Here is a 22,493-nt window from a genome sequence, read left to right as displayed (position 1 = left end):
TGCCATTCAAGAGCATCATTCCTCTGTAGCAGCTCCCGCTAGCATTGCCAGCCCTGCACACTCCCTGCGGCCCCGTCTGGGGACATGGCCCCTCTCTCCCTGTCCCCTCTCTCCCCTCACCAGGCCGGGCTCAGCCCTGTGCGCTCGATTCCTGTGGATCCCTGGACTGGTGGCAATGGGACAGGGAAGCACCTGGGCTTGCTTCGGGCTGAGGTGGGTTTTGAGGTGGCCGTGCCAGTGCTGGTGCCTGCTCTGAGCTGAGCCTTCGCTTTGCCCGGGTCCCCAGCGAGGGCTGGCATGGGCGGGCAGGGGCACAGCTCCCGGGACCTCTGAGCTGGGGATACAGCGGGAAAAGGGGGTGACGTGAGCGGCCCGGTGAAGGACGGGGCACAGACCCGCGGCCGAGGCGAGGGGTCCGGGTACGGCCGGCCAAATCCCTGCGGGAATAAACCTTGTCCCCGGGCTGGCGGCCAATCCCTGGGGGCTGCGAGGGGCCCCGGCAAGGCCGCAGGGCCAGCCGGAATCTGGGTCAGCGGGAGCGTAAACAGCTCCTTGGCCGGAGAGGCGCGTCCCGCGGGGAGCTCCTGTTTGCTCGCCGCCCCTGCCAAGCCCGCGCTCCTCGCCGGTGCTGCGCGATCCTTGAACCCTGCGCGCCACATCGCCCGCCGGGAGCGCGTTCCGGGGCCGCCGCGCTGGCTTATCTCCGCGGAACTGCCCCTCCGGCATAAATAGCGGCGGCGGAGCCCCGGCCGCTCAGACGGGACGAGCAGCAGCTGCAGAGAGAGCTGGTAAGAGCCCGGGCTGCTCCGCAGGACCCGCAGGGACAGAGCGGTGCCCCTCGCCCGCGGCCCCGGCGGGGACCCCTGAGCCCCCGCCGGGGTTGGATTTGCCGGGGCTGCCCGCGCCCAACTCTCTTGCTCTGCCCGCAGGTCTAGCGCGAAGATGAGAGCCGTGGTGCTGACCCTCGCCCTGCTCTGCCTGACGGGTAGGTCCGGACGGGGCGGCAGCGGCTGCGGATCCCCGCGGGATGGAGCAGCACGGGAGGGATGGGGCGGCTGAGCCTGACGCGAGCGCTGCTGGAAGCCGCCGGTTTCCGAAGCGCTTTGCGAGTCGAGCTGCAGCCGAGGGACTCCCTGGTCCTCTCCCGAGCCGGGCACGTCCCCGGCAGGGCTGGAGCCATCCCCGAGCGATGTGTCCTGAGCACACCCGACTCTGTCCGCAGGCACCCAGGCCCGCTCCTTCTGGCAGCACGATGATCCCCAGGCACCCCTGGAACGCCTCAAGGACATGCTCACTGTGTACCTGGAGACAGTGAAGGCCAGCGGCAAGGAAGCCATTGCCCAGTTCGAGGCCTCCGCCGTGGGCAAACAGCTGGAGTAAGTGGGAGGTGTGTGGCGGGGGGCTGGCGGGGCACCCCGGGCACCGTGTGTGACCTCCCTCCCCTCCCGCAGCCTGAAGCTGGGCGAGAACCTGGACACGCTGGGCGCAGCCGCCGCCAAGCTGAGAGAGGACGTGGCCCCCTACTACAAAGAGGTGCGGGACATGTGGCTGAAAGACACCGAGTCCCTGCGCCAGGAGCTGACCAAGGACCTGGAGGAGGTGAAAGAGAAGATCAAGCCCTTCCTGGACCAGTTCTCTGCCAAGTGGACGGAGGATCTGGAGCAGTACCGCCAGCGCCTGGCTCCCCTCGCCCAGGAGCTGAAGGAGATCAGCAAGCAGAAGGTGGAGCTGCTGCAGCAGAAGCTGACCCCGGTGGCTGAGGAGGCGCGGGACCGTCTGCGCGGGCACGTCGAGGAGCTGCGCAAGAACGTGGCCCCCTTCAGCGATGAGCTGCGGCAGAAGCTGAGCCAGAAGCTGGAGGAGATCCGGGAGAAGGGCATCCCCCAGGCCGCTGAATACCAGGCCAAGGTGGTGGAGCAGCTCGGCAAACTGCGTGAGAAGATGACGCCCCTGATGCAGGACTTCAAGGAGCGCCTCACCCCCTACACCGAGAGCCTTAAGGCCCGTTTCATCAGCTTGCTGGAGGATCTCCAGAAGACCGTGGCCTGAGCTGCCGGCCAGCGTGGCCAGGGACTGACCCCAGCCCCGCTCCGCAGCCGCCCCGGGTGCTCCCTGCCCTGCCCCGGGTGCTTCTCCTCAGGGGGCTCTGGGGACAGGCTGCAGGAGCCCCGGGCCAGCCCAGCCCTAGGGTGTCCTCCCCGGAGACCCCCTCCTCCCCTAGAATTCCCTCCCCGACCCGGCGTCGCTCTCAGCTTTGCCTCCCTTTTGTCAAATAAACTTGACTTAAGTTATTGGAGCTCGCTCAGTCTTTGCAGTGGATGCTGGAGGGGGCAAGGGGTGCTCTGAGCTGGGGGTACTGGGGGACCCAGAGGGAGTGGGGGGACAGGGAACTGGTGAGGGGTGCCCTGGGCTCGCCCTGTACTGAGCCCAGCTCAGCCGCACACAGGGTGCTGGAGATTGGTGGCACTGAATTTGCAGGAGCTTGTGGAAGCAGCAACCGGCTCCTGCCACCCTGGGCTCCCCGACATGGCCGTGAGAACCTCAGTGCTGGTGTCTGTCCCAGGCCTCCCTCTCCCTGCGGGTCACACTCCTCCTTGCCAGCCCCCCAGTGATGCCACCACAGCGTTTCCTTCAGCCCCGCTTTATTGAGAGCACCACGACAGCGGGTGGGAGTCAGGGGGACCCAGCCCCGACAGCCCCCGGGCAGCCCCCGGAGAGACTACGCGGCCGAAGTCTTCTTCCAGAGCTCCGCCAGCTGCTCCTTGAGCCACACCAGCCGCTGCTTCGCCAGCTCCGCGCTGTCCGAGAGCCACTGCCTGCACGGGGAGGGGAGGGAGGGCAGGCGGTCAGCGCGGGGCCCTGGCCGGGCTCCCCGCCGCCACCGGGGGGACGGGAACAGCGACAGGGACAGGGCTGGCGGGGTTCGGGGGCACCTGGCCTGCTGCGCCGCCTCCGACTCCCGCACCCTGCTGAAGGCCTCCTTGGCCATGTCCGTGGCTTTCTGGGCCAGCTCCTGCACCTTCTGGACCAGCGCCTTCGGCTCCTCGGGCGTGTTGGCCCCTGCAAGCACGAGCCTGGTGGGATTGGGGGGACGGGGCCCCGCGGCTGTGCCCCCCGTGTGTGCCCCCAGCACCCTGAGCCCCGACCCCCTCCTCCTGCGCGGCCCCGCTGGCCCTTACTTGCTCCCACCGCCAGGACGGCCGTGCAGGCGAGCAGGAACAGCAGCGACGCCTTCATGGCTGGGGAGAGAGCGGAGCGCACGGTGTGGGGCAGCAGGGGAGCGCCGGGGGTCCCGACACCGACCCCGTCCCCTTCCCAGCACGACCCTCGCCAGGGATGTCCCCGCTCACCTGTGCCGGGCTCTGTGACGCGGGGGCAGCCCCGGGCTCCCAATTTATACCCTCCCCACGGCCGCCCTGGGGGATTTGTGCGAAGGTCAGGGCAGAGCGCGGGGGGGTGCGGGGGGGCTCCGTCCGGCCAGGAGTTGGGAAATCCCGCGGGGACGGAGCCTGCTGGGGCCCCGCGTGTCTGTGTGCGATACCTGTGCATACGTGTGCGTGTGCACACGCGTGTCCGCCGCCAGCCCGGTGCCCGCGGCGGGGGACAGCCCTGGGGCCGTGGGCACACGCGGCACAAGGGTGACATCCAGCGGCCCTGTCCCCGGGCACGGCGCCCTCGGGCACCGCGAGGCTCTTCGGACCTTGCCACTGTCGCTGCCGGGCTGGTCCGTGCCCCTGCGCGCCCTGCCCTTTGCCCGCTGGGACACGCCGCGCTGCTCCCGCTGCCCCCGGGCCGCGGGTGGGCTGAGCCGAGAGCGCCAGGGACACGCACGGTCCCAGCTCCGTTCCCAGGCACCGTGCGGCTGCGGTCGGTGTCCTGCAGTGTCCTGGCCCCTCCCTGTGCCAGGGCTTCCTCCAGGAGCCTGGACTGGGAAGGAACGATGCCTTGCTGCCGGTGCGCAGCCTCGTGTGCCCCCGAGCTCCATCAAAGCGTCCCCCTGAACCCGTGTCCTGTCCCGCTGCCACCTATCCCACAACCACACACCCCAGGTACTGCACTGCCAGCACCGATGGGGCCATTGCTGCATCCCACAGAGCAGCGAGGTGTCCCTCAGCCCAGGGCCCCGGCCCCCAGGAGGGGCTCAGTGTGTCCTGCGTACCCCCATCCCCTGTCTGCCCCTGTCACCCCGCTGGGGGCTGGCGGGGCTGCGGGTGATGTCAGGGCTGTGCACACGTCAGGCACTTCCACGTTACGCCCGTGCTAAAGTCCGTGCCCGCGTTAAAATCCACGCCTTCGCTGTGTCACAGCCCGCGTGGAAGCTGCAGGGGTGCTCAGGCTGCATAAATAGTGCTGGGAGCTGCCGGCTCCGCAGGTACCGCGGCCGTGGCAGCACAGGTGAGCAGCTGCAGGGGCTGGAAAGCCGGGGTCTCCATCACCTCTGGCAGGGGGCTGGAGTGCTGCTGGTCCCTGAGCTTCCTTCACCTCCTCTCTGTGCTCCCACAGGAGTCCCCAGCACTCAGGATGGCGCCGAAGGCAGCCGCCCTTGTCCTGGTTCTCCTTGCGATCTCAGGTGAGGTGGCGCGAGGGTCCCTGGTGCCAGCAGGGTGGTCCTGCCCCGGGGCAGTGATGGGGACCTGATGTCCCTGGGCGAATGGGGCTGTGCGAGCGCTGATCCCAGCAACCCTTGCAGGGTCACGGGCTGATGTGAACCCTGACGAGGTGGCCAGCGTGATCTGGAAGTACTTCACGGAGCTGGGCAGCAATGCCAAGGACACGGTGGACCAGCTGCAGCAGACTGAGATCAGCAAGCAGCTCAAGTGAGCCGAGCAGCAGTGCTGGGGGCCTCGGGGGTGCTGGGGGGCTCAGGGAGACCAGGGGGTGCCAGGCAGGGCCTGGAGATGTGGGCACACAGGCCCTGACGTGTCCCTTCTCCCCAGCACCCTGCTGAAGAGCAACCTGCAGAGCGTCAGCGCCTACGCCGAGGACCTGCAGGAGCGGCTGGTGCCCTTTGCCACGGAGCTGCAGGCGCGGCTGGCGCAGGATTCCCAGCGGCTGAAGGAGCAGATCCGGCGGGAGCTGCAGGAGCTGCAGGCCAAGCTGGCGCCCTACGCCGACGAGGTGCACCAGCAGATCGGCACCAACATCCGCCAGCTGCAGGCCAAGATCAGCCCCTACGCCGAGGAGCTGCGCTCCCAGGTGGACCGCAGCGCCGGGGAGCTGCAGCGGGCACTGGAGCCCTACGCGGCCGAGCTGCGGGAGCGGCTGCAGGACAACGCCGAGAGCGTCCGGGCCTCCCTCAGCCCCTATGCCGACCGGCTGCAGCAGCAGATCGACGGCGGCGTGGAGAGCCTGAAGGAGCGGCTGTCGCCCGTGGCAGACGAGCTGAAGGCGCAGGTGGAGCAGAGCGTGGCCGAGCTGCGGCGCGGGCTCAGCCCCTATGCCCAGGAGGTGCAGGACGGCCTCAACCGGCAGCTGGAGAGCCTGACCTTGCAGATGGAGCGGGCGGCCGAGGAGCTGCGCACCCGCCTGGCTGCCAGCTCCGAGGAGCTGCGTGCCCAGCTGAGCCCGCTGGCACGGGAGCTGCGGGAGGCGGCGAGCGGAGACGCCGAGAGCCTGCGGCAGCGCCTGGCTCTCCTGGCCCAGCAGCTGGACCAGCGCGTGGGGCAGACGCTGGAGGCCTTCCGGCAGCAGGCGGCTCCCTTCGGAGACACCTTCGGGAAGCAGCTGGTGCAGCGGCTGGAGGAGATGCGCGGGAAGCTGGAGTCGGGCACTGCCGGCGTGGAGGATCACCTGGAGCTGCTGGAGAAGGAGGTGCGGGAGAAGGTGGCTGCTTTCCTCAGCACCGTCCCACCCCCACAGAACTAAGCCGCCCCGGCCGGCCATCCACACACACTCCAAACGTTCCCGGCCACTTCCTGTGGCAGAAATAAATCTCCTTGTGATGCACGTGCTGGTCTGTGTCCTTCCTTCCCACAGCATCCTGCTGTCCTGCCCTGGGAGGGGATACCTGGGGCACCCTCAGCTGCTCTGAGGAGGGAGCATCGCCCCGAATTTGGGTTCTCGGGCACCAGGGAGAGGGAGCAGAGGTGGGGTCAGGTGGGCGGGAAGTCTCTGTGGCGTCTGGAGATGGTGGCAGCCAGGTGAGCCCGTGGGCCAGCACAGGGCCGGGGCCTCGCTGTCACCTCATCACACCGGGGTGCCACAGCAGCGGGGGGCACCCAGGTGGCTGCCGAGGGGCAGAGCCCCGGGATGCGGCCAAACATCCCCACAGTGGTGGGGCAGCAGCTGCCGTGAGGGATGGGGATCTGGGTGGGTGACTGACACCTCGTCCCCACAGCCCGGTGGGGCTCGCACAGGAAGGGAGCTCCTCGGATCAGGGAGAGGGAAGGGGGACTGCGGCGCGGTGCTGGCAGGAGCCCGGGGTGGGATGGGATGGGAAGGGACGGGACGGGACGGGATGAGGTGAAGCACGGCCAGCGCTGCCTGGAGCGACCTCACGTGTCGGCCCAGGCGAGGGAGCCGCGCGGACTTTGGTGCCGGAGCAGCGCTGGCGACCGCTCGGCGTTTCACCCCGGGAGCGCCGGACTTCGCCCCCCGCCCCAGGGTGCCCTGGTTTGTTCCCGGTAAAAACCAACCTGCAAAGGAAAGGATACGAGCACGGCGGGCTGGGTGTCCGGCGGGGGCGGGCAGCCACGCGCAGGGGAAGGTGTGCTCCCTGCCCGCTCATCCCAGCCTTCCCCGGCACAGCCGGGCCGGGCTCACCCTCCCGCACCCCTCCCGGGGCTCCAGGCTCCCTTCTCCTCCCGACAGGAGCTGCAGCCGCTGTCTCCATCCCCATCCCCATCCCTATCCCTATCCCTATCCCCATCCCATCCCATCCCATCCCATCCCATCCCATCCCATCCCATCCCCATCCCCATCCTGCTGCCTCGCACCACCCCGGCAGCTCCGTCCGGCTTTCCCTCCGGGATGCAAAGAGCGGCTGCGGGGCAGGGCCAGCCCCCTCCCCGAGCCCGGGGGGCAGCGGGCAGTCAGGTGACCGGCCCCCAGGTCACCTCCCCGGAGCATGCTCGGACCTCCACGTTGTGTTTACACGGAGTGAGGTCCAAAAAGCCTTCCCATACCAAAGCCGCCTTATCGCCCGCTCCTCGGCCTCCCCGCGGGCCTATATAAGGGCGGCCAGCGGCCGGCTTGGGCGGGAGGGACACGGGAGGCGACCAGAGCCAGGTGAGGGGCGGGGGGCTTTAAGTTCGTGTGGCTGGAGGAGCTGGGTGTGATTCCAGGTGCTTCGGGGGACCCGAAGTGTTTCGGGGACCCGTAGGTGTTATGGGGAACCCCAGGTGTTTTTAGGGGAGCTCCAGGTGTCACAGCGGACCCCAGGAGCGAGGCCCTTGCAGGCAGCGGCGAGGGGGTGTGCAGCAGAGGCACCACCACCCCGCGGGCGCTCGGAGCAGCCGACGGCTCCTCTCCTGTCTCTCCTGCAGCCGGACCATGCTGCTGAAGGCTGCACTGCTCCTCTCCCTCCTGGCCACCTGCCCAGGTGGGTGCGGGCACGGGGCTCTGGGGGCAGCAGGGCTGGGTGGGCAGCACCACAACCGCAGCTCCTGCCCGCAGTGTCCCCGGCCAAGCCGGCGCAGAGCGGCTTCTGGGAGTACCTCAGCCAGCTGACGGGTGACAAGGACAGCCTGGAGCACGGCCAGAGCAAGCTGGGCAAGGACATCATGTGAGTACAGCGCTCCGGGGCCCCCAGGCCCCACCAGCACACCCGGGGCCCTGCTTTTCTCCCCCTGGGGACAGAGAAACTCAAAGGAAGGGCCCTGGCGGGTGTTGGCAGCTTTTATCAGAGGTGTGTGGGGCACAGAGGGGTGTTGTGGTCACTCGGGGGTGTTGGTGGCTGTCTTGTGCAGGAACCTGAAGGAAAGCATTCAGGATGGGGTCAGCTACATGGGCGACTTCCTGGAGAAGCTGTCACCCCTCAACAGGGGCCTCCAGCCGCGGCTCTACCAGGACTCGGACAGCCTGCGCAAGGTCATCCGCAGGGAGCTGGACAGCCTCAGGGTGAAGCTGTCCCCGTACGTGGACGAGGTGCACCAGCAGGTCGGGAAGCACCTGGACGACCTGCGGCAGCAGCTGCAGCCGTTCACGGAGGAGCTCCTGGACCAGGTGTCCCTGCGGGCCCGGGAGCTCCGGCGGCACCTGATGCCGAGCCGGGAGGTGACGGCGCAGCTCCTGGACGGCGCCGACGAGCTCCAGCGCTTCATGGCTCACTACACCGACAAGATCGCCTTCCACACGGACCAGGTGAAGGACATCTTCCACCCGTACACGGACCGGCTGCTGACCGAGATCCACCGCAACGTGGAGGAGCTGCACCGCAGCGTGGCCCCGCACGCCCGCGCCAGCCCCGAGCAGCTCAACCAGCACATCCAGGAGCTGTCGGCCAAGCTGACCCGCAACGCGCGGGACCTGCACCAGCAGATCCAGAAGAACCTGGAGCAGCTGAAGGCGAAGCTGAGCCTGTACCCCGGCAGCCCCGGGGAGCCCGCGGCGCCCCCGGGCCGCTACAGGGAGGCGCTGGCGCGGGAGGTGCAGCGGCGCGTGGAGGAGTTCCGGCAGGACACGTACGCCCAGATCCAGGCCTTCACCCGGGCGCTGGACCAGGAGACGGAGGAGATGCGGCTGAAGCTCAGCGCCCGCCCGGACCCGCCCGAGGAGCCGCTGGACGCGCCGCCGCCGCCCCTGGAGGACCTGCGCGCCCGGCTGGACGCGCTGTGGCGGGACCTGGCGCTGAGCCTGAGCGAGCGGGGCGGGGAGGGGCCCCGGGGAGGGGCCCGGGGAGGCGCGGGCGGGGCCGGGCGGGGCGGCGGGGCCGGGGCGGCTCCGGGGCTGAACCCAAATAAAGGCGCCGCCATCGCGGCCCGCGCGCGCCACGTGACCCGCCGCACCCGCGTGACCTGTGCGTCATCACCCCGCGCCGCCACGTGACGCGCCACCATCATGTCGGCGCTGGGGGCCATGGAGGCGGCGGCGGGGCCGGGGCCGGGCGCGGGGCCCGGGGGATCCCTGTTCCGACCCCTCAGCGCCGAGGACGGCGAGCAGCAGCCCGCAGAGATCGAGTCCCTGTGCATGAATTGCTTCCGCAACGTGAGGGGCCCCGGGGGCCGGGCAGCAGCGCCCTGCGGGAATTGAGGGCGAGAGCAGGACAGGGGTGTGCGGGGGTCAGGGTGGGTACAGGGGTCTGTGGGGGCCAAGGAGGGCGTGCAGGAGTCTGGGGGGTTCAGGGAGGGGCTGTAGGGGCCTGTGGGGGTCAGGGGACACACACCAGGATGGGGGGGCTCCAGTGGTCGGGGGGAGGAGCGGGACAGGGGTCGGTGGGAGGTACAGAGGTCTGGGGGGCGATGAGGGGCAGGAGCGGGGAAGGACCCGCCGGGGGCCGCAGCTGGTGTTGGAGTGGGGGGCACTAGTGGGGTCAGGAGGGCGTTTCGAGGAGGTTTGGGGGGCAGCAGCGGTGGGGGCGGGGGGCTGCCTGTGCTGGGAGGTGCTGTCAGGGCCCGGGCGCCATCGCCCCTGGCTCGGGTTCCCACGAGGCCCCTCGCTGCCGCAGGGAGTGACGCGGCTCCTGCTCACCAGGATCCCCTTCTTCAAAGAGATCATCGTCAGCTCCTTCTCCTGCGACAGCTGCTCCTGGTCCAACACGGAGATCCAGTCAGCGGGCAGGATCCAGGAGCAGGGTGTGCGCTACACCCTGGCCGTCGCCTCCCGCCAGGTGGGCAGGACCTCCCCGCTCTGTTCCAGGCCCAAAATGTGCCCAGTCCTAAGGGAAGGGGGGCTGGAGCCAGCACCACGCTGGGACCCCCGTGTGTGGGAGCCCCTGGATCTATTGGGGATCCTGAGGCTGCTCTCCGGCTGTGTGTGCAGGACATGAACAGGGAGGTGGTGAAGACCGACTGTGCCTCAGCTCGAATTCCAGAGCTGGACTTTGAGATCCCTGCCTTCAGCCAGAAGGGAGGTGGGTAAATGGGAGCAGTTTGTGTGGGGGCTCCCGGGTGCCGCTGGGCTGTGGTAACAGCGTTGTCACCTCTGTGTCCTTCCCTTGCCAAGTCCTCACCACCATCGAGGGCATCATTGACAGAGCTGTGGCAGGCCTGGAGCAGGACCAGCCCGCCCGCAGGGTAAGGGGAAGCTCCTCAGGGATGGCAAATGTTTGGCATGTCCATCCCCTGCCCCGTGGTGCCACACAGGGCTGGTGGGGAGAGCGCTGGGGCTCTGCTTTGTGCCGTGGTCACCTCTGTCAGCAGCTCTGGGCTGCCCCTGCAGCAGCTGAATCCCATCTGGGGGGTGTTCTCTATTTCCAACGATTCTGCGATTCCGTGTCCTCTTCCAGGCGACCGACAAGGAGGTGGCCAGGAAAATAGACGAGTTCATTGGGAAACTGAGGCAGCTGAAAGAAGTCAATTCCCCCTTCACCTTTGTGAGTGCTCATGGAAGGGCAGCCCTGACTGGGTGAGGGGTGCAGGACGGCTCCCTCAGGCCCCCTTCTCCCGCAGATCCTCGATGATCCCTCCGGGAACAGCTTTGTGGAGAACCCCCACGCGCCGCAGAGGGACGAGGCTCTGGTGGTCACTCACTACAGGAGGAGCCCCCAGCAGTCTGCTCTGCTGGGACTGGAGGTGACTGGGATCAATCCTGCCTCCCTGGGGGACCCCAAACCGGGGAACAGGAGTTAATGCTTCCCTTGCAGGGAGAGGAGGTGGATGCAAAGCCGCGGGATGCTGCCGAGGACCTGAGAGATGAGGTGGGTGATGCTGCAGTGCTGAGGGACGCCCAGGACAGCTGCCCTGGGCTGGCTGGGACATTCTGGCTGCCCTTTCCCTCCCCCAGGTCCTGCAGTTCAACACCAACTGCCCCGAGTGCAACGCCCCGGCCAGCACCAACATGAAGTTAGTGCGTATCCTTCGAGGGTGGGCACGGGCCGGGGGCTGCACCGGGGGGTGACGGGCACTGCACAGCCCTGGGCCCTCCCTGCTGCACCACGGGCCCGAGTAAGTTCTCTCAAGCAGGGCCTGTTGGGGTGCAGGGCTGTCTCAGGGCTGCTCACAACTCCCAGTGGGCTCCTGCCATCCCTTGGCTGCTGCTTCGAGGTTTTCCTTGACTCCCTGCTCCAGAAATCCCACACTTTAAGGAAGTGATTATCATGGCCACCAACTGTGACTCCTGTGGGCACAGGACCAATGAGGTGAGCTGGAAAGAGGGCAGAGGGGAAGGGAGTGGTGTTCTGTGCCTTTGCCCCTGAGCTCTGCTTCCCGATGGGGCTGTTTGGGAGGGAAACTGGATTTGGGGGCACTGTCAGGAGGTGCTTTATGCTGGGTGGTGAGGCCACGGTCCCAGGTTTGGAGTGGCCTCTGGGCTGCTGGGACAAACCCTGCTAAAGCATCGTGGTGTGAGCTGAGTGTGAACAGTGGAGCTCACTGCCGGGTGCTCCCAGGTGAAGTCTGGAGGAGCCATCGAACCGCGAGGCACCAGGATCACGCTCCGCATTACGGACCCTTCCGACATGACCAGGGATATCCTGAAGGTGCAGTGCCCTGGGGACCTGCCCCGTCCTCCTGTGGAGGGTGTGGGGAGTCCAGGGGGGCCCAGCCCTCCCTGCGTGGAGCTCACGGGGTGCTCACCTTTGCAGTCGGAGACGTGCAGCGTGGAGATCCCAGAGCTGGAGTTCGAGCTGGGCATGGGAGCGCTGGGGGGGAAGTTCACCACGCTGGAGGGGCTGCTGAAGGACATCCGTGACCTGGTGAGGGGCCCTGGGCCAGCCTGGGGGGCTCAGCCCCCTCCCCTCCTCTTTGTGCTGGCTAGGGGGGCCTGGCTGCCTTACCTGCCCTTCCAGGTGGAGAAGAACCCCTTCACTCTGGGAGACAGCTCCACACCCAGCAGGACAGGGAAGCTGCAGGAGTTCATTGGGAAGCTGCAGGACGTGAGTTTACCCTGGATTTTCCGTGCTCTGTGCTGGTGCCAGCAGCGCTGAAGGATTAGCAAGAGCCTTAATGGCTGGACTTGCTCTGTTCCCACAGATCATAGAGGGGAAGACCCAGGCTCACGTCATCATGGATGACCCTGCAGGCAACAGTTACCTCCAGGTACAGCCTTGGGCCCTCGGGATGTGCTCCCTGAGCAATTGGAGGGATTTTATTTCCCTGGAACATGTTGTGGGTAGGGTTCCCGTTGGAGCTCGGGCACGAGCTGCAGGTTGCTGCAGGCTCTGTCCAGCGCAGGGAAAGCACTGCTGGCTTGGTGGGGGCTCTGCCTGGGCGCTGCCCGTGGGAAGAGGGCAGGGCAGGAGCTTTCCCCGTCCCCACAGAACGTGTACGCCCCGGAGGAGGACCCGGAGCTGCGCGTGCAGCGCTACGAGCGCACCTTTGAGCAGAACGAAGAGCTGGGCCTGAACGACATGAGAACAGAGGGCTACGAGACAGAGGTGGCCTCGGGCCGGTAGCGGGGGCAGCGCAGCCCTCCCAGCCCACTTCCCCAGCTGCCGCAGGGACCGGGACTTGTGTGGGACCAGGACTCTGCTCGCCTTCCCGCGGCCAGGGCAGCGGGGCTGGGCCTCAGGGCCCCCCTGGGGGGAGGTGTCGATGTGCCGGGACCGGGGGGTGGAAGCGGAGGCGGTTCCCCAATAAAGCTGTTGCTGGCTCCGTGTCCCGCCCTTCCTGCCGCCGCCGCCGCCGCTCCGTCCGTGCCCTCAGCCGCCGCTCGGCCCCGCCCCGTCCGTGCCCTCAGCCGCCGCTCGGCCCGCCCCGTCCGTGCCCTCAGCCGCCGCTCGGCCCCGCCCCCATCCCCGCGCGTGCCTGGCTCCGCCCCCGCCCTTCCCGCCGCGCTCAGGCCCCGCCCCTTCCTGCCGGCGCCGGGGTTTTGCGTCACAGCGCGATGGCGGCGCCGGGGGTGTCGAAGGCCGAGTACCTGCGGCGGTACCTGAGCGGCCCCGCGAGCCCGCCCAGCCCCGCCGCCGCCGCAAGAAGAAGCCGCCGGGCGGCACCGGCAGAGCCGGGTGAGTCTCGGGGAAGCGGGCGGCAGGCGCGACTCTCCCTGGTGCCTGGGCATGGGCTCCCCTCCGCGCCCATCTCCCCCGAAATCCCTTCTCAAAACCCTCCCTCCGAGCCCCTCCCCGGGGCCGGGAGGCTCCCGGGGGCTCCCCCGCCGCAGATCCCCCCGTTCCTGACGGGTGCTGACGGCAGCGCCTCTCTGCGCTCCCAGGATGCGGATCGTGGATGACGATGTGAGCTGGAGCAGCATCGCCGCCGCCCCGGAGAAGGAGGAGGAGGAGGAGGACGAAGGGGACATGCCTGTGGTGAGCGGCGAGTCCCGTTACACGCGGTCTCACACCCTAAATCGGTTCTTAGGTCACCTCCTGTCTCCCTCTGGGAAGAACTTGCCAAAGCCCCTCTCCCTGCCCTGTCTGTTGGTGGGTTCTGCCTCAGCCATGGGTGAGATTCCTGCTCGGGGCTCTGGAGGGATGAGTGAGCTCCCTGCGGGTCAAAGCAGCCTGTTCTTTATGTGCCTGTGTGTTCCAAGGGCCAGCACGGTGGTTCTGTGCTCCAAACCAGCTGCTGGAACAAGGCAGAGGGACTGGGATTGCTGGGCTGAAGTGGATGTGCTAGGAGGGAGGTGGGAGTTGTGCCTTTTGGTAAGGCCCTGTTGTTCGGTGTGGTGTCCTCAGGTGGCAGAGTTCGTTGATGAGCGCCCCGATGAAGTGAAGCTCATGGAAGAGTTCCGAACAAACTCCAAATGGAAGCTGTTAGGAGGTGAGAGCAGCCCCTTCCCTCACTCTCTAGTGTTTGGCTTCTCCAAACAATGATGCAAGTTAAAAATAATACCAGCTAAAAAACTTTCCTTGAGATGCTGGGGGGCTGCTGAGCTGTGCAGAGCCCTACCAACGGTGATCCCGATTGTTTTCCTTCAGACCAGAATGAGGACTCGCAGAGTTCGGATATTTCGGGACCTGCCAAGTCTGCCACGAGGTATGGGGGCTCCAACCAGGAATTCTGCTCCTGGTTCACTCTGGTTTTCAGGTTTGACTGTCTGGTTCTGTGCTTTCCAAGTGCTTTGCTGAAAAATGTGGCCACTTGTGGACAACTTTCCCTTCTGGATACCCCCTGCTTGGGGTGGGGGACTGGCAGCTCTGTGTGTTTGTGTCACTGCCAGGGAGGTCAGGGTGATGATCCTTGTCAGTTTGAATGATGGTGAGGGTGGAGACTTTAAAATTCTAGCTCTTCTGGGATCCAGGCTGCCTTGGTGGGTTTCTGGGATGTGCTCTGGGAAGGCTGTGGCTCAGTGCTGCGGGTCAGGGGTGCAGAACCCAAATGAATCCACGTTCACAAAGCCGTTCCCAGCCTTGACCAGCTGTGTGGGTTCCCCAAACAAAAAGGGATCTCACTGTCACTTTCTCTGCCCTCGCAGGCGGCAGCGCCACGACTCCCCAGAGCCCTCACCCCCGGGAGGGAAACACAACGGCTCCTTGGACCTCTCACCCCCGAGACGGCAGCGTCACGACACTCCTGACCCTTCACCTCCCAGGAGACGGCGTCACGACACCCCTGACCCGTCCCCTCCCAGGAGACAGCGTCACGATACACCAGACTCATCACCTCCCAAAAGGCAGCGTCGTGACACCCCAGATCTGTCACCTCCCAGGAGACGGCAGCGTCACGACACTCCTGACCCTTCACCTCCCAGGAGACGGCGTCATGATACACCAGACTCATCACCTCCCAAAAGGCAGCGTCACGACACCCCCGACCCTTCACCTCCCCGGCGGCAGCGCTGTGACACCCCTGATCCGTCACCTCCCAGGAGACGGCAGCGTCATGACACCCCTGACCCATCCCCTCCCAGAAGGCGACGTCCTGGCACCCCAGATCCGTCACCTCCCCGGCGGCGGCAGCGTCACAACACTCCTGACCCATCTCCACCTCGGCGTCAGCGTCACGACACCCCAGACTTGTCACCTCCCAGGAGACAGCGTCGTGACACCCCAGATCCATCCCCTCCCAGGAGACAGCGTCACGACACCCCAGATCCATCGCCTCCCAGGAGACAGCGTCGTGACACCCTAGATCCATCGCCTCCCAGGAGACAGCGTCACGACACCCCAGATCCATCCCCTCCCAGGAGACAGCGTCACGACACCCCAGATCCATCCCCTCCCAGGAGACGGCGTCACGACACCCCTGACCTGTCCCCTCCCCGGCAGCAGCGTCAGGATTTGTCACCTCGGAGAGAGAAGCCGGGGTCCCCGAGTGGGAAAAAGAGCCGAAGGAAAGGTGAGTGTCCCACGCTGTGTCCCCTGTGCCTGGGGCATTCCCCTGATTCTGTGCCACACTGCCACAGGTGAGTGCTGTGGGCTGGTGCTCTGTTGGCACAGCTGGCAGTGGCAGGTGCCCGTCCCTGTAGGCACAGCTGGATCTTGTCATTCTGGCTGTTCACAGCTGGGCAGGAGTTAACCCAAGCTGGAATGCCTCTGGTGCAGCCTGGGCCGTGTCCACAGCGATTCCCTGAGCATGTTTGTCTCAGAGGGAATCAGCAAATCCTCACTCTCTGATTTATCTCCTCCAGGACGGACTTCACCTGCCGGAAGGGACCAGCACAGGTCACGGAGTCCCCCAGAGCACTCCCCACATCACCAGGATACCAAGGGCTCTCCCAAGAAGGTAAAGGTTGCCTCTTTCTCTTCCAGCTGTGGAAGTCCAATGACTGACAAATCGGGGAAGTTTTCATACAAGTGGCTCTAACAGGGCCGTCCCTGTGGTTTGGGTCACCCCTCGTTCTGCCTTCCCTGGCTGCCCCGCTCTCAGCCAGCTGCAAACGTGGGATCTGTGTGCTTTGCAGGCTAACACGATGTCATCCGGGGCCAAAGCTGGGCTGGTGTCAGCCGACGTGCTGCGGAGGGAGAAGCAGGAGCTCCAGAAGCACGAGAGGAGCACCAAGCACCTGGAAGGTGGGAGTGTGGGAACACAGCCCGAGCCCCGGCCCGAGCCCCAGCTCCCCTTCTCCTCCTCTGCTCTGCCAGGCCCTGGCACTGGGATGCTGGTGGGGAGCATCCCTGTGGAGCTGCAGCTGGACGTGCTGCTGGCAGCCTTGGCTGGGGTCACTGTTCCACATGGGGATTTCAGAGCAATGCCAGGGAAATCACAGGGAGTGTGAAATGCTTTTCCTCTGTGAGTCTGAAGGAGCTGCTAGATAATCAGAGAGCTCAGGATCTGTGTAGGGCAGCAGGGAAAAGCACGAGCTGAGATCCTGCCTGGCTTTGGGTGACAGGCTCTTTGAGAGACTAGGACAAGCAAAAGGAAAGTCACAGTTAGAGTCATTGAATTGTTTGGAGGTGATAAAATGTTCCAAACTGTGTGACTCGAGACATCTGTCCCCCACAGAGGAATCCCGGAACGCTCAGACCGTGTTCCGAGACAAGTCCGGCCGCAAGAGGAACCTGGCCCAGGAGCAGCTGGAGCAGAGGCTGAAGGCTGAGGCAGAGTCCAAGAGAGAAGAGCAGTATGCCAAGTGGGGAAAAGGGTGAGTAAGAGGGGCCCTTAAGCACAGTCCCTGGGCCTCCCATCTCCTGGTTTTAGCTTGGATCTGCTGCCAGACTGGTGGTGTTGCATTTCCCTTCATTCTGAGGCTGAGCCTGGGACCAGCGTGTGTTCCACGTGTCTCAGAACCCCCTCCTTTGCTGGAGGTGCATTGGGAATGCTGCACAGGCAGTGGGAGTTCAGGGGTGTGACCCATCCTGCAAATTGAACAAGTGCCAGGGAATGATGGCTTGGGTTTGGGTGACACTGCGTGTTTTCCAGGCTGGCACAGGAGAGGCAGCAGCAGCAGAATGTGGAGGATGCAATCAAGGAGATGCAGAAGCCCTTGGCCCGTTACATCGATGATCAGGACCTGGATCGAATGCTAAGGGAACAGGAGAGGGAAGGAGACCCCATGGCTGCTCTCATCAAGAAGAGGAAGGCCAAGGAGAACAAGGAAAAAGGTTTGGCTCTGGAATGACACCTGTGTGTGGTTTAAGGCCTCAGCAGTGCAGAAATGCAGCTGCTGTTCAGTACATCGCCAAAGGCTGCTGTGTCCTGGGGGTTTCCTGGAGTCTCTGGAGTTACTGGCTTGTTACCAGTAACAGTTACCATTAGGTGTTAGCTGGGACGGTGGGGCCTGGTGACTGAAAACTCAGCAGTGTGTCCAAGTGAGCCTTTGGCAGCTGTAGCTGGCTGTCAGGAGCCTGGGCTCTCTGCCTGTACCTAGCTGCAGATACCTCCTGGGTGGGCGAGGATGTGACCACCTGGCTGTGCTGAAAACGGCTGTTCTGCTCTTTCTGTTCCAGAAAAACCCAGGTACAAGGGACCAGCACCTCCACTCAACAGGTTTAACATCTGGCCTGGGCACCGCTGGGATGGCGTGGACAGGTACTTGTTCCTGGTGGAATAACAGCAAAAACAAAGGGGTTTTGCTTCGGGGAGCTTACAGTGTAAAGGTTCCCAGTTATGGGATGAGTGAGGTTGTGTTGGCAGTTGGGTTAAGTTACAAATGGGTGATGGGACCGAAGGGACAAGGGGATGTGAGGGACTTGGGAGGCATCAGCTGTTGGTAACCACAGATCAAGATGGAAACTGAGCCAGAGTAAATTAGTGGAAAACTTGCAGCGTCTCTAGGAGGTTTTGTGGCTTCAGAAGAGCTCCTGCCCAGCAGCTCCTGTCACTGGGTGTCCCTTTGCAGGTCCAACGGGTTCGAGCAGCAGCGCTTCGCCCGCATTGCCAACAAGAAGGCGGTGCAGGAGCTCGCCTACAAGTGGAGCGTCGAGGATATGTAGGTGAGAGCTCCTGGAGTGACCCACAGACACCACCCGCGGCCAGAGCCGTGAGGAATGGCCTGCTCTCTCTGGAACAAGCCCTGTCCTCGGCATTCAGCATCCCCCTGGACCGTTTTCCGAGAGGCAAGGCTGGATCTTCCTGTCAGCCAGAGCCTCCAGCTCTCTGGGGAGGCCACTGGGTTCTCGTTTGTTTTCTAACAAACTTTTGTTCTATGCCAAATGCTGTGACCTCTGAGGGCAGTTCCGAGTCTTCAGGTGTCCTAAATCTCAGGTGAAAATCTGCTGAATGCTTGGGCTTGGGCGAATTACCCTCATGCAGTGGGTCAGTCTGCTCCAGAGCTCAGGTTAAGTTTAACTTTGAACTTCTGTTAAGTTTATGTAGTTACTGTGCCCTGTAGATCCCAGAGTCACCAACGTGCAGGGAAGTTCAAACTCAGCTTCTCCTGACCCTGTTCAAACAGGAAACTGAGCAGGGAATGCTCTGGCACTGGAAGAGCGACCTGCAGTGCTGCATTGGGCACCAAGATCTTCAGGAGCCTCAGCAATTCTTCAGGGGTCCGTTTCTAGTGGAAGTAAATGAGTGGAGAATTAGGACTTAAGACCTGGAATTGCTTCCCTCATAGTTTGGAGCTGCTGGTCCCACCAGACCCCTCTGGATTTGGTGCTGATCTCGGCACTTCCCCCACGCTGCTGCCTGGGGCTCACTCCAGTGGGAAGTGTAACAACCCCTCTCCTGTGATCAGATTTGTCAGTCTCAGAGCTGGGGGCTGGGCAGAGCTTCCCTTAATCCCTGTGTGCCAGAAAGCACTTGTGGAAATAAATACAGTTGTTCTTGTTGAGGTCCCAGGGAGCAGGGATGAAATTCAGGCAGCAGTTTCCATGGAGATGCCTTGGCTGCAGCAGTGGGCAGGGGCAGGGCAGGATCGCTCTTTTCAGGGATTTTCCAGTTCTGGGGGTGCTGTGGGTGGGGGGGATAGCAGCAAAGTCTGCTCTGGAGTGCCAGACTCTTGGGACTTCCCCTGTTTTTTATCCCTGTGCAACATTTCCAGCAGCCCTGGAATCGGTGTGTTCACCTGTAAATAACACCTTTCTTTTTTTACTTGATTCTGCGTGGTGGTGGTGGTTTTTCCAAGGCGGGTAATCCATTCCCAGCCCTGTTGCACCTGCTGGGCAGGGAGGTGGTTTGGGAGTGGGGGGTGGTGGTGTGAGGTGGCAGCGCATTTCCAGCCTGCTCTCAGCCAGGTGCTCCCAGTTGTGCTTCCCCCTTCTGTTGCCAAGGCCCTGTTTCATTTCCCCCTGTAACCTGAGGCAGCTGCGGCCTCGACAAGTGCAGTTCCACTTGACACACTCGTTTTTGCTCTCACTTAATCTGAGTGCTGCTGGAGATGTAAAGAACCTGCTGTGGAATGATTGGATTCGCTCTCCTGAGCAGAGTTGGATGCCGGTACCTTCCTCACCTGCTTGGTGACAGTGGCTGCTCTCGCAGAGCCACAGATGCCAGCAGCTGGCTCGTGTCACAGTCGGGACTGTAAGCTGCTCTTAAGGAGGCAAAGCACTTTCAGTGCTGGTACTAAACAAAATGCTGTGCCTAGGGCCTGAAAACGGCATCAGGTTCTGCTCTTGCAGCTGATTTTGAAGGCTGGGGTTTTAAAATTTTAGAGGTACTACCCTGGAGACCTCCTCATTCATCACAAAGCTGGATTTATACATCTGTTATTTGTTCATTACTAGATATTTTATTTTTAAGAGATACCCGTGAGGGTGAGGAGGGGCTCAGGTGATGAACACCTCCCTCCCTGTTCCCATCCCCATGTGCTGCCTGGGGAGAAGGGAGTCAGGTTTGTCCCTGTGTCCTTGTTCTGCATCCCACATCTCCTGTCCCAGCTGTGGCCTTGTCTGAGCAGTTCTGGCAGCAAAGCAATTGGAAAACGCTGCGGGATCCTCTGGGATGAGCGGGGTGATGGAGATGGAGCAGTGACATCAGGACTGGATCTCTTCATTAGTGGTTCTGGAAGGGCAGAGCCCCGGTCCTGGCATCGAGCAGCAACTTTGATTAGCTTTAACCCAAAAAAATGAATATTAAAATCTTAATTTAATTTAAACCACTGTCATTCACAGTCATGGCAAACAGCGAGCAGAGTAATTATTATGCAAATGAGACAGATAGAAAAATGATTAATAATTGCGCAAATTAAAAATGATTGTAAACATCCTGTGACTGGTGATAAGTCGGGGAGGAGCGTGCGGGGGAGGCAGTGGGGCTCAGCCACCTCCTGCATCCCGATTTCCTCATTAGTGAGATCAGCAAACGAGGAGCCCAGTGGTGCTTGGGGGAGGCTGGGCTGGGCTCAGAATCTGCTCCAGCTCGTCTTTACTGTGAGAAAAGCTGGGTTTAAGCCATTTCCCTCCTTTTTGGAGTCCCTGTGCTCCTCCCACTGCCTGTGTCCCCCTCTGGAGTCTGTCAGGGGATCCCAGCAGTGTTTCCTGTACCTGCTAATGACCCTCGGAGCTCCCCCCAACAGTTACCCAGCTGATTTGTCTGGTGTTTCACTGCTCAAATTACACAGCCATATTTTTTCCCCATGTTCCTTTGACATTTTTGCTGGGGAGCAGGATAATTCCAGTCCCAGGCTCTCGCTGGCTCCTGGGCTTGCATGGGCCCTGCTCGTGTCAAGGACAAGCAATTAAGCCTGGCCTCGCGCAGCGTAATTAGATTTTTGTTGATGAGCTCATGGTAATGTGTTTAGCTCAGATTAAGAGCTTAATTCCTGGGGTGTGACACCGCCTGTCCTGGGAGCGCTGTGCCCATGGGAAGGGTGGCCCTAGGAGGGGACCCTCGGCCACCCTTGCCTGTCCTGTCCCCTGTCCCCTCGAAGGTGAGTGTGGCCTCTCCCCTCACCTCTTGGCTGTTGTTTTTTTAACAGCTCCTGCAAAGTGGGTTTTGGCAGTGTTGTGTTACTGCTCCGTTTCCCGCTGAGTTCTATTATTTTTTAATTAAAAAGAGGCTGAGATTTGTCATTTAATGTCTCTCTAACCGGCAGTGGCTCCAGGTCGCGGGTGCTCAGCAGAGCTGGTGCTCCCTAAATCATCCCGGGCTTCCAGCATGGAGCACCTGGGCATGGGGACACAGCGGGGTCCCCCCAGGGCACAGACACCCCCAGTGCTTTTTGGGGGAGAGGAGTTTTCCCTGGCGACTCCATCCCACAGCGGGGCTGGGAACGAGAATCCCCGACACTGGCAGGTTAGTGATTGTATATGCATATGTGCACTTTCCCTAATTATGGAATAATTAGGGACACGCAGAGATAAAAATTACTAATAATATTTACTCTAGACTCTATTTTTTTTCAATAACCTCTCTCTCTCTCTTCCTCCTTCACCGAGTCTTGGTGGAAATAACTTTGCAGATCCCAGTTAATGAATATTTGTAAATGCAAGAACATTCGGCGCCGGAATATCCAGAGGGCATCCTCTCTCTGCCTTGTAATTTTTTTTCAGCAGATATTTAATATTTATGGTTCCACAGCCTCGTGAATAAAGAGCCACCCGCAAACCCCCAGGAGCTCGGGGGCCGGGATATTTATGGCGCTTCCTCTTTCCTTTTCAATTACAAAGACACCTCACATAATTAAGTGCTAATAACCTTGTTAATCTAAAATTGATACTCTTTCTCCTGGCTATCTCTTAATAGAATTAAAAACAGATTAATAATCAAGGGTAGGAGACATCGCACGCGATTCAGGGAGAGGGGGCCACGCTCCGGCCCCTCCCGGTGCTCCCGGGAGCCACGCCAGGCTGGGATGGGCAGCAGCAGGAAAGGGGCTGGCAGCGAGGCTGGTTTTCCCTCGTGCTCTTTACGCAGCTTAAATTTTTAAGACAAACAGCCATGTAACGCCGTCTCCTAATGAAACTGTTTTATGTTAATTAATTATGTATCAAGGCTCATTTTCATGCGCAGCCCAGCTCCACTTCCCCTCCGCCGAGCCTTTGATCTGTCAGAGGCTAAACGGGAGATAAATAATCAAATTGAGAAGCAGCCTGGATGGAAATAAACATGTTTTAGATGCGTTATCTGACGGGTAGAGCAAGGCCCTGGGTAATGGGGCTCAGGGTTCAGCCACGCTCGGCTGCACGCCTGGGGCATGGGAAGTTTCCAGTGCTCCTGCGGCCACCCCTGGGGACAGCACCGTGTCCCCGTTGTGGAATGGGGTCTCCCTAAGTGTCTGCTTGTCCTCCCTAGGAGCAGGAGTCTGCGGAGGACCCTCACTGCACTAAACTGATGAAGAATTAAAACTCTGCAGCATTTCTTTCTTCCAGCCTGCGGAAGATTCCGACAGCTCCAGGCCACGGCCGCTCCGTGCCTGGGATAGTTGGGATGCTGGCAGTGGACACGGTTTCGGCATAATTTAACACAATCTCTCCCAATTTGTTACACCTAAGCGGAGGCAGATGTGCATCCATATTCATTTTGGAGGAACTTCAGGAATTATAACTTCATCAGCCAAGGCTTCCCAACACCGCAGCTGCAGCTCCTGTGGGGTGGAGGAGGTGAGGATGGCAGTGCCCGGAGCCTGGTCCCCTCAGCTGTGGGGACAGGGACTGCAGGGCTGGCAGGAGCGATGCCCACCTGCTCCGGGGATGC

The 22,493-nt window shown here is 62.7% G+C and overlaps 6 protein-coding genes across 7 annotated transcripts; 5 read left to right on the top strand and 1 right to left on the bottom strand.

The window, feature by feature from the left end:
* Nucleotides 1-391: 391 nt before the first annotated feature.
* On the top strand, nt 392-2,296 carry APOA1 (apolipoprotein A1). Its single transcript, XM_039564939.1, has 4 exons — nt 392-788; nt 930-985; nt 1,223-1,376; nt 1,452-2,296. Exons 2-4 carry the CDS (start codon nt 943-945, stop codon nt 2,047-2,049), a joined length of 795 nt encoding a protein of 264 aa, XP_039420873.1. The 5' UTR covers nt 392-788; nt 930-942; the 3' UTR covers nt 2,050-2,296.
* Nucleotides 2,297-2,625: 329 nt separating this feature from the next.
* Nucleotides 2,626-3,395, bottom strand: LOC120411248 (apolipoprotein C-III-like). The gene is made up of 4 exons (XM_039564940.1): nt 3,351-3,395; nt 3,180-3,239; nt 2,934-3,060; nt 2,626-2,816 (listed from the first exon to the last, which is right to left on the bottom strand). Exons 2-4 carry the CDS (start codon nt 3,235-3,237, stop codon nt 2,720-2,722), a joined length of 282 nt encoding a protein of 93 aa, XP_039420874.1. The 5' UTR covers nt 3,238-3,239; nt 3,351-3,395; the 3' UTR covers nt 2,626-2,719.
* Nucleotides 3,396-4,329: 934 nt separating this feature from the next.
* On the top strand, nt 4,330-5,870 carry APOA4 (apolipoprotein A4). 2 transcript variants are annotated; one of them, XM_039564938.1, is made up of 4 exons: nt 4,330-4,395; nt 4,504-4,570; nt 4,691-4,817; nt 4,938-5,870. In XM_039564938.1, the coding sequence occupies exons 2-4, from the start codon at nt 4,522-4,524 to the stop codon at nt 5,863-5,865; spliced, it is 1,104 nt and encodes a 367-aa protein (XP_039420872.1). In that variant the 5' UTR covers nt 4,330-4,395; nt 4,504-4,521; the 3' UTR covers nt 5,866-5,870. The 2 variants fall into 2 exon arrangements, with proteins under 2 accessions (XP_039420872.1, XP_039420871.1); XM_039564937.1 differs by lacking the exon at nt 4,330-4,395 and having other exon boundaries at nt 4,503-4,570.
* A 1,363-nt stretch (nt 5,871-7,233) lies between these two features.
* Nucleotides 7,234-8,905, top strand: APOA5 (apolipoprotein A5). Its single transcript, XM_039564935.1, is given in 4 exon segments — nt 7,234-7,560; nt 7,563-7,723; nt 7,908-8,832; nt 8,834-8,905. Coding segments are annotated over 4 exon segments (1,212 nt in total). The 5' UTR covers nt 7,234-7,491; the 3' UTR covers nt 8,891-8,905.
* A 69-nt stretch (nt 8,906-8,974) lies between these two features.
* On the top strand, nt 8,975-12,691 carry ZPR1 (ZPR1 zinc finger). Its single transcript, XM_039564934.1, has 14 exons — nt 8,975-9,144; nt 9,605-9,766; nt 9,919-10,009; nt 10,102-10,172; nt 10,385-10,471; nt 10,548-10,670; nt 10,742-10,795; nt 10,882-10,948; nt 11,166-11,236; nt 11,486-11,575; nt 11,681-11,791; nt 11,885-11,971; nt 12,069-12,134; nt 12,356-12,691. Exons 1-14 carry the CDS (start codon nt 8,998-9,000, stop codon nt 12,488-12,490), a joined length of 1,362 nt encoding a protein of 453 aa, XP_039420868.1. The 5' UTR covers nt 8,975-8,997; the 3' UTR covers nt 12,491-12,691.
* A 160-nt stretch (nt 12,692-12,851) lies between these two features.
* Nucleotides 12,852-21,434, top strand: BUD13 (BUD13 homolog). Its single transcript, XM_039564969.1, is given in 12 exon segments — nt 12,852-12,976; nt 12,979-13,042; nt 13,249-13,342; nt 13,712-13,796; nt 13,955-14,012; nt 14,452-15,314; nt 15,607-15,701; nt 15,880-15,988; nt 16,422-16,560; nt 16,839-17,020; nt 17,366-17,447; nt 17,758-21,434. Coding segments are annotated over 12 exon segments (1,920 nt in total). The 5' UTR covers nt 12,852-12,921; the 3' UTR covers nt 17,852-21,434.
* The last annotated feature ends 1,059 nt before the right edge of the window (nt 21,435-22,493 follow it).

Source organism: Corvus cornix, chromosome 24 (genome assembly GCF_000738735.6).
Source record: "Corvus cornix cornix isolate S_Up_H32 chromosome 24, ASM73873v5, whole genome shotgun sequence".
In the NCBI taxonomy this organism is placed as follows: domain Eukaryota; kingdom Metazoa; phylum Chordata; class Aves; order Passeriformes; family Corvidae; genus Corvus; species Corvus cornix.
The sequence above is the reverse complement of the archived record's forward strand: the minus strand, read 5'-3'. Positions and strand labels throughout refer to the sequence as shown.

Excerpts from the sequence above, each read along its gene's own strand:
- APOA4 (XM_039564938.1), top strand. The coding sequence starts at position 4,522 with ATGGCGCCGAAGGCAGCCGCCCTTGTCCTGGTTCTCCTTGCGATCTCA. Across the intron at positions 4,571-4,690 it reads GGTTCTCCTTGCGATCTCAG|GGTCACGGGCTGATGTGAAC; the intron begins GTGAGGTGGCGC and ends CAACCCTTGCAG. Across the intron at positions 4,818-4,937 it reads GAGATCAGCAAGCAGCTCAA|CACCCTGCTGAAGAGCAACC; the intron begins GTGAGCCGAGCA and ends CCTTCTCCCCAG.
- ZPR1 (XM_039564934.1), top strand. The coding sequence starts at position 8,998 with ATGTCGGCGCTGGGGGCCATGGAGGCGGCGGCGGGGCCGGGGCCGGGC. Across the intron at positions 10,796-10,881 it reads CCGAGGACCTGAGAGATGAG|GTCCTGCAGTTCAACACCAA; the intron begins GTGGGTGATGCT and ends TCCCTCCCCCAG. Across the intron at positions 11,792-11,884 it reads TGAAGGACATCCGTGACCTG|GTGGAGAAGAACCCCTTCAC; the intron begins GTGAGGGGCCCT and ends CTGCCCTTCCAG.
- LOC120411248 (XM_039564940.1), bottom strand. The coding sequence starts at position 3,237 with ATGAAGGCGTCGCTGCTGTTCCTGCTCGCCTGCACGGCCGTCCTGGCG. Across the intron at positions 3,061-3,179 it reads CGTCCTGGCGGTGGGAGCAA|GGGCCAACACGCCCGAGGAG; the intron begins GTAAGGGCCAGC and ends TCGTGCTTGCAG. Across the intron at positions 2,817-2,933 it reads GAGGCGGCGCAGCAGGCCAG|GCAGTGGCTCTCGGACAGCG; the intron begins GTGCCCCCGAAC and ends CTCCCCGTGCAG.
- APOA1 (XM_039564939.1), top strand. The coding sequence starts at position 943 with ATGAGAGCCGTGGTGCTGACCCTCGCCCTGCTCTGCCTGACGG. Across the intron at positions 986-1,222 it reads CGCCCTGCTCTGCCTGACGG|GCACCCAGGCCCGCTCCTTC; the intron begins GTAGGTCCGGAC and ends CTCTGTCCGCAG. Across the intron at positions 1,377-1,451 it reads GCCGTGGGCAAACAGCTGGA|CCTGAAGCTGGGCGAGAACC; the intron begins GTAAGTGGGAGG and ends CCCCTCCCGCAG.